The 14,536-nt window shown below is 41.4% G+C and overlaps 1 protein-coding gene across 1 annotated transcript in view; it reads left to right on the plus strand.

Moving 5' to 3' along the window:
- The window catches only part of PUM1 (pumilio RNA-binding family member 1), a 76,230-nt gene that overhangs the window by 25,000 nt on the left and 36,694 nt on the right, over positions 1–14,536 (plus strand). The window contains 4 exon segments of the mRNA XM_009322259.1: positions 4,114–4,222; positions 6,901–7,079; positions 9,140–9,306; positions 10,298–10,568. Coding sequence (XP_009320534.1) covers positions 4,114–4,222; positions 6,901–7,079; positions 9,140–9,306; positions 10,298–10,568 — 726 coding nt within the window.

Genomic DNA, 14,536 nt, shown 5'->3' on the forward strand with positions numbered 1-14,536 from the left:
CAGGTTTGCTTAAGATTTTAGGGTTGCTTTAAAAATGTTGAGATTACCTATTGCTGCGAGTGTACTGACCAGGCAGTTGCTGGGCTCCCTGTTGCCCTTTTCTGTGCTGGTTTACAGATGCAGATTTCCTCTTAGGTTTGTATTATACTTGATTTTTAGCCTAAGTTCCATTTTGCCTTTTACCTTAAAGGAGGAATAAATCTCATAAGCTTAGAATTCACTATTGCTTTCTTGTGTGTATCAGGAAAACTTATTAACATTTTGGAAACGCAAGAGCTTATGAAAGGAGTTTAGTTTTCTTGTAAACTAGAGATTGCTCTTTCCTTGAAAAGAAAATACTCTGTTCTGCTCACTTCTTTCCATGCAAGCCCATGCCCCTTCTCATCCTTTATTTGAGGTGTGACTGCAGAACAGATTGTGTCCTTCTACACTGTAAGGTATTGTCAAAGGAAATGAGAAGTGTTTAGCTGCAGCTAAAATTTTGTTTAATCGGTCCGTATCGCTTTCTTCTTCAAAATTCCTTGAAATGGAATGAAGAGGAGAGTAGTGATTTTTTGCTGGGGTGGCAGCAGCAGGAGTGAAAAAGCTGCATTTTAAGAAATATGGGAATGACAGAAGCTTAAAAAAACCTGTAGCACACCTGATGTGTGTTTATGTTTATAAATACTAGAGAGCACTGACTTGGCTTTCACCTCCTTAATGTCATTCCATGGTGCAGATGGAGGAACAGGTTAGTCTGTGTGTTTTGAAATGAGTTTTGCTGATGGGAGTTGCTTGTCCTTACAGTTGTCTTGAGTTATTTCTGGATTACAGAAAAGGGGAGCGCAGTGCAAGTTTCCCTGCTTTTATCGTTCAGTTGAGAGAATCATGAGCAGTCCTACGCTGTGTTTACCATGCAATGATAAATCCTAAAGTCACCAACGTTTCTAAAAAGTGAGTGATGTGCTGATATCTCATGATGTTTCTTCTGCTGGTTGCAGAGAAGGAGCAGCTGGGGGAAACACCGTGTCTTCTACTCAGTGGTTTGAGAGTTAAAAGAACAAGTTGAGTCTTCTTCTCTGAGTAGGAAGACGACAATGAAAACCCAGAGGTAGCTTAGCACTTGGATTAAAATGCTTTCTTCAAAGTTTAACCTTTTTGAGAGGTTTGGGTGGAAATGACTTGCTGCTGAAAAAGACTGAAACTAGAATGGGATAACTGGTAGAGAAAATAGGCAATTAAATGGTCTTGCTTGGACAGACTGTGTGCAAGATACGGAGTTTGTAGGCGTGGATGGTGTGCCCAATATTGAAGAACTGGGGAAAACAGAAGTTTGGCGTTTCTGTACTGAAAAGTTAAGGTACTCAAAGCCAGTGTTTTGAACAAATATTTGACTGTAGAGAAAGGAAGTTTCTTCCTTGTGCTAAAGGGAGACTTTTTGAACACAAGGAAGAAATTCTTTACAATGAGGGAGGGTGGTGAGACGCTGGAAGAGGCTGCCCAGAGAAGTTGTGGATGCCCCATCATTGGAAGCGTTCAAAGTCGGGTTGGACGGGGCTTTGAGCAACCTGAAAGATGCTGAAAAGATGTCCGTGCTCATCGCAGGGGGCGTGGATTAGATGATCTTTGAAGGTCCCTTCCAACCCAAACCATTCTGTGACTCCAGACTCTGCATCTGTAATGAATACTGTGAAGCAGGGTGGGTACAAGTCCTGCCTGTCCCTGACACTTTTTGTACAGCTATTCCACATGCCCTGGGGACAGCCTGGGTACTGGAGCCTGTACGTCCAGGTAGGGTTGAAGTGCACATACCTTTGAAGGACTTTGGAGTACGCTGCATTGTGCTCCAGCACAGAAGGTGAATGAGCTCATCCTTAGGTTGAAAACGAATCTGAAGATTTTTGCTTTTGAATTAGCAGGACGAAAGCTATTGCGAGTTGGAAGAGGAGGTTAGGGTGGGGAAGTAAGTTATACAAGTGTATACTTTCAGTAAAAGAAAAACTGCAATTTAATTGAGCAACATTAATCTGTAAATAAGTTTTGTGTAGTGCTGTGGCAGCAAACACACATGCACGGTGTCTTCAGCCTTGTAGGAGGATCTCAGCTGGTTCAGAAGTGGTGACCTCTGTGCTGGAGCTCCTGGTGTGCCTGGCACAAGAGGAGTGTTACTGGTACATGTCATCCTAAAATTTAACGTGTTATGTGTTAGTTTGAGATGTTGATTCAACCTCTGTATGTGGGGATTGCTTTGTTTTACATTCCTGTGTGCTTGTATAGACAACATGCAGGTGTATGCATAAATGTTTCAGTTCAGCTGGAAAATGCCCCTGCGCCAGCTCTTGCTTAGGACATACAGTCGGCAGCAGCAGCGAGCCGAGAGCGTAAAACTTGCACGTCTGTGTACAGCTGGAGTTTGACTGACAGCCCCTGAAGCAGCAGTGCTTCTGCTCTGAGGTCTGCTCAGACGCCGTGCCTGCCCTCCATCTTGTGCCTGTACAAGCTTTTTTCCCAAACGGATTGCATTTATTTATTTATTTTCCCTTGTAGGTGACTACCGTGTTTAAGCCGTGGATTGATCTTATTCTCTACTGATCTCGGCGCAAAAGCAGGATTACTTTTACTCAACAGCAACTTTGAGTGTTAGTTAAATAGCTGAATGTAATTGCTCTCTTATCTGTGGCGGGGTTTTTTGGTTTGTTTTTTTGTTTGGTTTGGTTTTGTTTGTTTTTTTTTTTTTTAGAATTTGTAGGGAATTCTACTTCTCAGGTGTGGGGTAAAATTGGTGTTGCTTTCATTATACTACCTGTCTTCTGTGTAATCTGTCCAATTATCCAAATCTGAACCTCGGGTTTAATCTCATACGTACAGACCTGCTTCGCGATACGTTTCTGAGTAAACATCTTCCTTAAGTTAAAAAGTAAATGGTGAGCACAACTTTTCTGATTGTCTGTCTTAAACCAGAGTACACTGCAAGCTGGGAGCTCTTAAATCACTTAGCTTGCCTCATCTTCATCCAGCAGTCTATTTTCTCTGCTATGCAGTAGCCTTAAATTTGCGCGTCTGCTGATGGAGTATGGAGTTATCAACACTTCTAATAAATAGGAGACATCGACTAATCTGATGATTCTTGTTTGTTCTATGGTAATTTCAAACAGATGCAAGTACTTATTAATCTTCCAGTTCCTTTAGTTTTATTCCAACTTCAGCAGGCAAGGCTCATTTATTTTGTTAATTTGCTATGAATGTACTGTTGTTTCTTGTCTGAATTGCATACATCTCATTCAGCCTGAAGATTTAATTTGGAGATTGTATGCTTGACATCTAAGGCACTTAAGCAGGGCTCGAAATTCCCCTTGCCATATGTAGATGCCACGTGGCAGGTGTTTCCTCAGCGAAGCTGGTATTTTCAAAATACATCGGCCAAATAGGACACGCTGTTCTTTCTGCCATCTTCTGAACTTCAGAACAATCTTCCTTGGATTCATTCAAGCCAAGGATGACTTTCTGTCTCGTTCTCAGTAAGTGCATAACCTTTTTTTCTTTTCATCTGGTAGGAACAATACATGCGTGGCAGGTGCAGTGGCCCAGAACTGTTCACTCTTATTAGTGTTTACAAATAACCTTCATAGCATGGAGAGTCCTCAGCAGTCATTAAATGAGCGAGAAGTGAGAGCTCTTGGCACCTCTTGAGCTATTCTGTCCCTGCCAGCATCAGAACCTCAGCAGTTGAAGGCAAGAATTTGTGCTGGAAACGCTGGGTAGTTTTAGAGGTATCCTCACAGCTCAGGTGGAAGTCATGATAATGTTCTGATGAGAACAGTTTTGTCTGCGAATATTTTTCTTGCAAGTAGCTCTCATGCTGAGAGGCTGGAGAATGTAAATTGTATGTGTGTGCTTACGTGTGTGGGGTTCATAAAGCATTTAAGAATGTAAGAGGATTGCTGAGATTGAATCATTATCTCAGTTGCTGTATGGCTTTCACCCTAGGAGTATGTAAATATTTTGATTATAAAGCATGTATCAGTTTGTGTTTAATGATTGATTCATGTTTAGAAGGGAGACGCTTATGGTTTATGTTTGCATTTTATACTTATTTTAATCATGCTTTGTTTTTTGTTTTTTTTTTAATTGCAGCAGCTGTTGCCGGGTAAAAAGTTTTGGGAATCTGATGATTCCAGCAAAGATGGACCAAAAGGGATATTTCTGGGAGATCAGTGGAGAGACAGTGCTTGGGGAACATCAGGTAGCTCAATTATTTACTTAATTTAGTTGGGGTTGAATACAGAAATGTGCAACTCATCTACTCAAAATTGCTGGCCAGTCTGGATGACACAGCTTTTACAAGATTTTTAAAATCATCTGTTTTACATAATAGAAAACTAACAGAAAAACCCACACTGCTTTGTGATAGAGTTAAAAGATATCCATAGTTATAAAAAGATTGTCTAATGTGAACGTGTGTACCCTTTTGTTTATCTGCTCAAAAATTTTAGATTGCCATTAACATTTCAATTTAAACTTTCTGATGTATTTTCTGCCTTGGGATGGATTACTTGAAGTTTGAACAAAGATAATAGCGAACAAGATTAGTAAAATAAAACCCCCCAAAACAACCCCACAATTTTTAAAATACTAAACCAACCAACCAAAACCCAACAACATTCATTTTAAAAAAGAATTCAAAACATCACTTTTTTTTAGTAGCGTTGAAGTTTATCTGCCAAGAGTTTTGTTCTTGGGTCAGAGACTGTCCCTTATTTTGAATTTAAGGGGAGAGTGTTCAGGTTGGTTTTAGTTAAACGGCAAAAAATCCCATGCATGTGCTGAATTTGAAATGCTAACCTTTTACTTTTTTTTTTGTGCTTTCTATATGTAATGAATATGGTCCTTAAACACTGCTGAGTATCTCGTGCAGTTTCCAAACAACTGTGCAGAACTACAGCTCCAAGAGAGATACAATTTCGAGGAACTTCACTGTTGTGTGGGGTTTTTTCCCTGCTGAAAATATCCATTATTAGAGGAAAGGTATTGGGATAGTGATAAGGGCATTTTTTATTATTTGAATTTCAAAATGGCCGTGAAAAGGGGATAAAGCTTCTCAAAATCTGATCAGCTGAATATTGCAGTCTGGCTGGGTACTGGGGAGATTTTGGGGAGCTGCTGCCTCCAGCTGCCTGACTTGCCTGTCCGCAGTGGATCTTCATAGCCGCGCCTGCATCCAGACCTCAACAACAGTTTGTGCCTGGTTGTATTAATATAAGCTGAAGTTGAGGGTGGATTAAAGGGCTGAGCCAGACTCTGAACAGCAACAGCTGAGGAAGAGACTTTCTCCTTTGCTGCCTCTGTTGTTGGGCTGGTTACATCCACCAGACAGGCAGGGTAGACATCTGGGGGAGGTAACCTCCTGTGCTGGTTGATCACAAATCTCCATGAGTCAAAGCCCTTCGTCTCATGTCTTCCTTTGTTTATTCTCAATTAATCCTGTGCACCTTACTGCCTTTATTCCTGAGCCATGGCCTGCACTGCTGTCTGTGAGTCAGGGAAGTCATAGTTTCCCCTTTTGCTCATCTAAAATGAAGAGAACAGCCATGGTCTGAGCAGTTGCTCAAGGTCACTGCCCCAGAGAAAGGAGCAGAACTTGGAGGAGGGGTGTGTGGAAGTGTCCTTGGCCAGAGGACTAGTTTGTTCCATGGACAGTGGAACTAATGAAGCCTGGTTTTCTGTAAGATGCCCTTTGCTCCATCCATTTTCCTTCCTGTCTGTGTCCACAGTGTGCACTGCAGTCCTCCCATATGGCTTTGGTTCTTCACTACACTGCCTTGAAGTTGTAGTTTTAAAGCATTTGAAGCCAGTACCGCTAAAAGAAGCAGTCCTGTCTGATGCAGGCCCCTCCTTTCTTCCCCTCCTGGTGGTACAAGTAGTTATGCAGCAGTGCAATGAAACCTGCTGGGGAATTGATCTGGGTTAAAACTAGCTTTTATCTTTTCTTTGTTAACTTTATCCCGAAAAAGTGTCCCCAGTCGGCTGTACTTCGTGGCCCCATAGATTCTTGTGCTGGCTTGAGGGAGAAGGCAGGAAAGCATAGCTGGGATTAATGATAGAATAGAATTACTTCTCTTGACAGCTTATGCCTGCTTTATAAGGAAACTACAGTATCGATGTCATTGCACGTCCCTTCCACCATCCCCTGGCAACTGCTCTATCTGCTGCCCATTGTTACTGACTCGTGGACTACCGCCAGTCTGAGCAGGCAGGAGCGGAGTACTTCTTCCCTTCCCTCATTGGGGATGTAAGGTCACCTTCTGCTGCCCAGCCACCTATTTTTGCAGAGCTCGTAAGGACTCGGAGACATCTATCCTTAGTCTGTTCTGGTTGGATCTCGAACCCCATACTGCAGAGGGGATAAAGGGATGGAGCGGATGCAGGAGGGCAGGAGATGAGGAAGAGAAAATGAAGTTCTCAAAAACTTTTTCTTGAGGAAATAGCAGCTAAGAGAAACTCTGATCATGACATGAATATGGCAGTTCATATGACCAAGAAAACAAATGTAGGCTGCTGTAATGGTAGGATGATGTTTTAAATGACAAACCAAGACTGACTGTTTTTTCACTGTACTAATGCGAGAGTTTTACTAAAACTAAAAACTAGAACTTTGTTTTTTTAATTGCAACCTTTACTTAGAGACTGAAATTTCTGAAATTTTATGATTTTAGACTTTAAATGTAGTTATCGCTTGTAGGTTTACAGGTTCTAGTATTTAAAAAATGAGAAAGCCATCCTGCTTTTTCTAATGGACATCATCAGAGTCAAAAAGTTGGCACTTCTTAGTACAATTAAGACACTAGAGAGTACGTATTTAATGACTTGCCTCCTTTGAATAGTTGGATCTACTTATAAGAATTGCACATGTTTTTGTTCCAGATCACTCTGTTTCCCAACCAATTATGGTTCAGAGAAGACCTGGTCAGGGCTTTCATGTGAATAGTGAAGTCAACTCAGTGCTTTCACCACGGTCAGAGAGTGGAGGACTTGGAGTTAGCATGGTGGAGTATGTGTTGAGCTCATCTCCTGGAGATTCCTGCCTAAGGAAAGGAGGATTTGTAAGTGTGCCTGATTCTGACATTTGAGTTCCCATTATGTTATTTTCTCCATTTGCTGCTTGGTTTGTTTGTTTGTTAATCCATTCCTAAAGGCAGATGTTTGTTCTTTCTTTTATTTGTTCTTAGTTTAGCTAGCTATCTTAAAACGGGTCGGCTAGCAGTTTAACCGTTGTTCTTGACTTAGGGGATGCAGTATGGGAGATGGGTGTAAAGGATGTGAAGGTTGCTGACATTCCCTGGTTCTTCGGATAAGCACACCGGCAGTAACACCCCATCTAAGCTTGTCGTTGGAAAAGTATGCAAATATACCTGTGGTTTTTGAATGAGCGTGTGGCTGCTTTGTTGCTGGCTAAGAACAAAAAGCTCCATGTAATGATGCTAGAAATGTAATGTAGCTACAAAAGCCACTCCAGCTGGGGAATGCTTTCAAGGTCGTATCGTTTCCTGTGGAGAAATGGCATTAGTCACAGTGCTTCGTGGGGTGGGGAAGGGAGCACAGTTGCTGCTGCCTTGAATCTAAGGATGTGGTGTGAGAGGCGTAATCAAGCCTCATCCCTGTAGCGGGGAAAAAGGGGCTGCATCTCAGCTCTACCTCATCGGCCAAGTGCTAGATCAGGAATTGTCGAAAAACATAAAGCGGAGTAGGTTTGTTACTGTTAGACTGCTGTGCTCATCTCTTCAGGGAGCTGATTTGTGGTTTCCTTCATCCATCCTCTTATTTTTGTCCCTCGTTAGTGGGCACCTGATAACCTTCTTGAACCCTAAGCCTAAGCAAGATGGTTTTTGAGAAATGAACAATCAGTGGAAGGAGCTGATTTATCATCCGAATTGGGGGTTAGAGAGGTGTCTGCTCCGCAGCATTGATAGTCAGGACGCCAGTTCTGAAACGAAGGGTCTCACTGGTGAATATCACGTTGTGTGGCTGAGAATTGGGCTCCAAATTTGTATTTACAATTGGCATTTCCAAGTCTGCTCTTTAATATTAGGGAAGCACGATTTTATTTTCTTTAAGAAGTATCGGAAGATGATTGCTTTTAAAACAATCTTTTTTCTAAATATGGGGGGGGGGATCCCCCCTCTCCAATTAAAGAGAATGGAAAAACAATTCAGTTGATAGAGGGTTCAAATGACCTGTTACGTACGGAGTACTTTTCCCTCAAATGAAGTGGAAGACAGGGTTTGAATGTCTGTCTGTGTGACAGCACCAAAGCTGTTTCTGATAAATATGTTTATATGCCCCTTGCTGTTTTTTTATCATAAATTATGTTGTTTTTCCTCTCCCTTTTGTTGTTCAAAACTCTGCCCCTGGCATAATCACCCTTTATTCTTCTCCCAAGTGAAATAAAATGCAGACATTAAGGGCAGAAGTGCTGCAGATGTAATACCACTCATAAAATGCTCAACAGAACAGAAATCCTTTTTTCTTTTTTTTGTTTTTCATTCCTTTTTCACTCCCAAAAATGTGCTTTAGGATTTTATGAACCAATGATCGAACTAGTGATTGACTTGAGTGCTCTTAAATGAGCCGTACTTCGGAATTCACTGTGCAAATCACAGTAATGCCCCCACCCCCCAAACAAGGTGATCCAGTTCTGCTCAAATACATGCACTTGGCCAGTCAATTACTGCATCTTTGACACTGAGACTTTTGGAGAGGTGCTAATTCAGTTTATACCCCTTCAGTACGTGCTGTCGCATTTTAAAGTTCCTGGGGTAATTTTGAAGTGCCTAAGTCCCATCTAGAAAGAGGATTTGGATAAATAGTCTTTAAAATTATTTTGGGGTGGGATTTTTAGAGCCTACAGAAGCAGACCCTGAATTACTAAATGGAAGAAACTGAATAGATAGATAAAACCTCTCTTGGAAGAGTGAGAACTAATTCCTTTATTTCTTCAATTACGATTGACTATTTTGCTTTTTTACATTTTTATTTGTAAGAACTAATGTTTGCAAGTGACTTACTTTATTGTGACACGTTTCTTTGATTTGTTACCATCTTGGAAAAAAAGTAAAATTGATCTGAAAACTAAGCTTATTAAAATAATGTCTCTTTTGCCTAGGGGCCAAGGGATGCAGAGAATGATGAGAATGACAAAGGGGATAAGAAAAATAAGGGCACATTTGATGGCGATAAATTAGGAGATCTGAAGGAGGAGGGGGATGTGATGGATAAAACAAATGGTTTGCCTGTGCAGAATGGAATCGACGCAGATGTCAAAGACTTCAGGTACGTGCACCATTAGTTAATAATTAATCAGTGTCCCACTTAACATTTTTTTGAAAGATTTTTCCATGCTGTAGTGAAAAACCTTTGACTCATTGAAACAGTGTCATAAGGATGTTATAATGTGCACAGGGAAGCACTGTGGGAAGGTGGAGGATAACATCTGATAGCTCTAGTCAATGCAGACCTATTTCTGTATATTGTAATCTTGTTTTATTTTCACACCTGTTTTTAATTACTCTGTGTGGGCTTCCTATGGAAATACCTACTGAAGATGTTGACTCTGCTTTTATACTAGTCTAGATTATAGTTGTGGTTTTGGACTTGTTCCTTGTAGCTCTCAAGAGATTAAAGCCTTCTGAAATTGTGGCTATTGATGTAATCAATGCATTTGTATTTCCTGCTAGCTTACCTACTTGCTGTGCCTTGTGTTGACATGTAGGAAAACTGTAAAAGCAAAACAAATGTGCTGTGAAGCGCACGCTGCTGGCCCTTGCGTTGAGATGAACCATTTTCCACTTGAGTCCAGTGCTTATGTTAGGTAATTAGGAAACCATGGCAGCTACTTTAGAAAGGTTTCAAGTGAGATACAGTGCCAGAGCGTTACATGGCTAATAATTGCCAAATAGCTTTATGAAAAAGTAACTTTGGCATTTCTGAAATCCTGTCTTGTTATGGCTGACTCTCTCCTCAATTGAGGAGAAAAAAGAAACGGGAATTTTTTTAGACTTGTACTGTAACAGGTCTTTGAGGCAGGTGGACTGGGGGTTTTGTGCGTGGTTTTTTTTGTTTGTTTTTTTAAAATACATAAATTGTTCTGTAGAATTCATTTAGGGAACTATTTCAGACCATCCTTTTTATCTTTGTCCCCTTTACCACAACATTTACAAGCAGTTCTGGTGAGTACTAGTGTCTGTTGCTGTTAATCGATGCTGTGTGACATAGCATTAAATGGACATGCTTAGTGACGAGTATCTTTTTTCTTTCTGTGTAGCCGTACACCTGGTAATTGCCAGAACTCTGCTAGTGAAGTAGATCTTCTGGGTCCGAACCAGAATGGATCAGAAGGCTTAGCCCAGCTGGCAAGTACAAATGGTGCCAAGCCAGTGGAGGATTTCTCCAACATCGAGTCCCAGAGTGTCCCTCTGGATCCCATGGAGCACGTTGGCATGGAGCCTCTTCAGTTTGATTATTCTGGCACTCAAGTACCTGTGGACTCGGGCGCAGCCACTGTGGGGCTCTTCGATTACAATTCCCAACAGCAGGTAAAGTGTCGGCCGTTGGTCCTACCCTACTGCTCCAGTTCCTCCAGGAGAGTCATCTTGGGGTTAGCATGAGCTCAGGCTCTTGTCTTGGGGAGAGGGACGGAGGAAGACTTGGAATGGTTTTGTCATCTCTATGCCATCTATAGAGTGCTGCATGTGTACTCCTAGGGAGCTCGGTGCGGGAGATCTACTTAACATGGCCATCTGAACAAGCAGTCTTAAGGACCTGTAATAAACGACAGTTACCAACAGCGTGTTTCTGTGTGTTTAGCTTAAGTTTGATTTGTAGCTTGAGTAAGTTTGCATTGGAGAAGAGCTTTAAATTAGTCAAAACTGCTAAACAAAAGAAAAAAAAAAACCAACTACAGCCCCCCCCACCCAACAAACAACCCACCCTCGAGCCCTTAAAGTGACGTAAAGGTCAAACGACTGTTCAGCCTTGACGTTGCAGCCCTGCTTTGGGATCTCTGCAGTACCGAACCGGAGCAGACTGAAGGAATAATGAGTTTAAACTGGCTTGCTCGTAGTTGAGCATGGTTTAAAATCTGAGGTCAGAGTCCAATACTACAAAACTTTATCTCAGCCCAGCGGGTTTGTTTGACCTTTTCTCCCACGCAAGCGGCCCAAGCTTCTCATCCCGGACAAGTAACGCAAGTCCTTGCTCTGCTGTTGGCTTCTCTTGAATACTGGGCCTAGATCCAACGATCGACTCGTAATCCACTCCTGTTCCTCTTAGTTTGGGTAATGATTGTAAACTTTTATTGCCTTCCTTTTGTAACTATGATATCCTTCAAAGAAGAATAAAATCCTTTGTTGTAGCTGATTTGCAAGAGTGTGTAACTAGTCCTGGGTTTCCTGAAATACCTGATATTTCTTAGCAAAATAGCCTGTTGGCATGCTGTATTGAGGAAAGGCCGTTGCCAAGTTTGTGCTAAAGGCCCACCTTCAGAGAGTTACCATAGTCTTAAAAGCAATGTAAATATCTGTGTTATAGCTTAATCGGTTGTTTTATTATGTAGCATGTTTGGGAGGTTAATGATGGAAAATTTTTTAATGATTAAACTAAATAGCTGCTGTATAGTTCAAAAAGGAAAAAAAAAGCTAGTTTCAGGTTTTTCTCTTACTCTGGTGTAGGACTTTGAATGCAAGAATTACTTTCAAACAATGAAACGTGTGGATTTTTTTAAAACAGTATGTTAGAGCTAAGTAATTGAGCTGATTTTTAAAGAGGTGTTAGATATCGGAAAATAACTGCAGGAATGTGAAGCCTGTAATTTGTATTTTGTCTGTTAGTGTATTTTCTTTAAATTAAGGCTCATTTACAAGTTCAAGTAGTTTTTATTTGTTTCTTCCAGCCTTTAAAAATAGGATTTAAAATTTGGCACGTCTTGTGCCTAGCTAGTGGAAATAAAAACTCTCAAAGTAAGAACGACTTGGAAAGTGTGCTGGTTTCAGAAGCGATTGCAGTACGGCTTTCTGGCTCTGGCTCTGGATGGCCCTGTAGACAGGCCTGTTTTGTTTTTTTTTTTCCTTTATATAAAGTGGATGGGTAATAGCCACGTAGAGCTGATGTCATCTCCATGTAATCACGCTGAAAACTTTCTGCTGGGTTGCCTGCGAAGCTGCAGTTCTCTCTTGTCTCTTTGAAGTGTGAATTTTGGCGGGGAGCAGGAGGTCCTGGCACTGGGAGCACAGCGACCTGCCCACCCAGTTGCTCTGGCATGCTCAGCTCCCACCCAGGTCATGCTGAGAATAAGCAGGCCAGGCTGTTTAATAAGGACTGTTATTTTAAAGTTTCAGCTTTGTTGCAATATCTACTTACACCTACAGTAAATGCAAAAGACAGGCTTTTGTAAGCGTAAGTGCTGTAGTAAAGATAAGGATTCACTCTTCTGCCAAAAGTGAACTCTCAGTGCACGTTTGTGTAAATGCAATGTATCTTGGCTCAGAGTTGTACCCATTTTCTTAATATGTGATATCCAGCAGCCAGTGTTTCTTGGTATTCGCTGTCTGCCAGTTATAGCCTGTGTGAAAGAAGTCTGTCTTTTGGCAGTATAGTCTTTTCCATTCAGTTGTCAGAAGGAAATATGTCCTGAACAAAAGGATCTCGTCTGTAAAAGTGTCTTTCTTTGTCCGTTGGGAAGCATCATATACTTTGAAGGGATTACAAGCAAGTACAGCTAAAAGCAATATTAAAAAGGGAAGGTCTTAACCATGTGTAATCTGATTAGAGATGTCAGATGTTTGTATTGCAGAAGAAACTGGCTTACAGAAATCTAATCTTACAATGTTCCCATAACTGTATAATACAGACTGCGACGTTCTGGTTTCTTGGAATTCCCTCGATGAACTCCCCCACGTGTTGCAAATGATACTTCATTTGTGTACACGTGTGAGAGAGGGAAATAGCCTCGCTTTTTGAAACATCGGGTGATCCTACTGAACTCCACTGAAACTGTGTCAGTAGTTTGTAGGTTTTCACTCTGAATGTGATTTCTAATAGGCTAAAATGCTCCGTGCATACTTTTTTTTTTAATAACTTCAGCCTCACTTTGTAAATTCTAGTTAATATTCCTGTCAAAGAGGTTTCTTTCCTTTTTGCACTTACTGGAGACCACAATTTAATACATAGTTTTTTGGAATATAGGTCTTTGCTGTCAGCAGAGGGAGACAGTGCATTGAGACTTTAATAACTTTTCCTAAATATGTAGAGTTGATGATTCCCAGAGCTCATGTGGTGTAGGGGCTTATCTGGCTAAGTAAAGCCTGAAATTGTGATCGTTTTTGTTGGCTCCGCTTCCTTGTATATACTACAGGCAGTATGAAATCCGCAGCTGCAAAACGTTTTAGCTGTTCGCACTGAGTTTCTGCAGGTAGGCTGAGTCTAGAGTCTGGGTTTGCAGGCTTGCAGAAACTGCGAGTTAAAGCGGGCAGAGGGAGAGGTCGCTGATTTGAGTCACTGCCCGAGTGCGTGGCTTAGATACCAACAGTTATCTGACCTTCCTTTGGAAGGGAAACGCCATAAAGATTTGAGAGGAGGTCTGCTGCAGGCAGAAGGAATCCAGCCCTTCCTCACACTTGCAACAGTGTGAATGCAGGACGCTTGCATGTGGCTTTAAAGAAGCTCAAGAATATTGCCTGAGGAAGTAAGCATCACTAAGTTGGAGCTAAGTCTTCAGGTTTCTTTGACTTGGGGATGCAGACATACTCTCGGTGATTTTCTTGAGCAAATGAAAGGATTCTGCCCAGCCACTCTGTTCGTTATTCCTCCCTTCTGTAATACCAGTAATTTAGGTAAAGGAGCATCTTTTCAATCTCCATCTTTGAGTCTTTAGGTAAACTCTAACAGCTGCTGACAGCCACCGTTTGCAGAGCGTTTTGGATACTGTGGCTTGATTTCAGCAAAAGAAAAATGCACGAAGCTGGTGTGGGTACTTGTATGTCTGAAAGGCAAATTTAGCAGTCATCGGCTGTGCTCACAAGAGGGGGAGAGAGCAAGCAGACAACCAAAAAGATACAACAGCAGCAGGTGAAATACTCATGCTTTGAGTAGTTGTGGATTCTTTTTTTTTTTTTTTGGCTAGTACTTCTAATTCAAAAATGGATCATTGAGATGCATTTGGGAGGGGTGGAAGTCATCACACACGTAAACTGAGCACAATAAAAAGTATTTTCAGAGAAGATAAGTGCTTTTTTGCCCTTAAGGCAGGCAACTAATAATCTAGCCACTTCCTCTGCTGTTCCCCTTGGTGGAATACACATTAGCAGACTGGAAAAATGGATCCCAGGGGTGCAAAAAAATACAAAAATTAAAGGTTTTGGTGAAGTGTTTGCAGCTGAAAAAAGCTAAAATACTGGATTGCTGAACTCAATACAAAAGCAGACCACAAAAACAAGGATGGCTGTTCTAGATGTATCTACACCTGGCAGTGAAGCAGTTTAGGGGGGAGAGAGAGAGAGAGAGATTC

This window comes from Pygoscelis adeliae, unplaced genomic scaffold (genome assembly GCF_000699105.1).
Source record: "Pygoscelis adeliae isolate BGI_AS28 unplaced genomic scaffold, ASM69910v1 Scaffold513, whole genome shotgun sequence".
Classification (NCBI taxonomy): Eukaryota; Metazoa; Chordata; class Aves; order Sphenisciformes; family Spheniscidae; genus Pygoscelis; species Pygoscelis adeliae.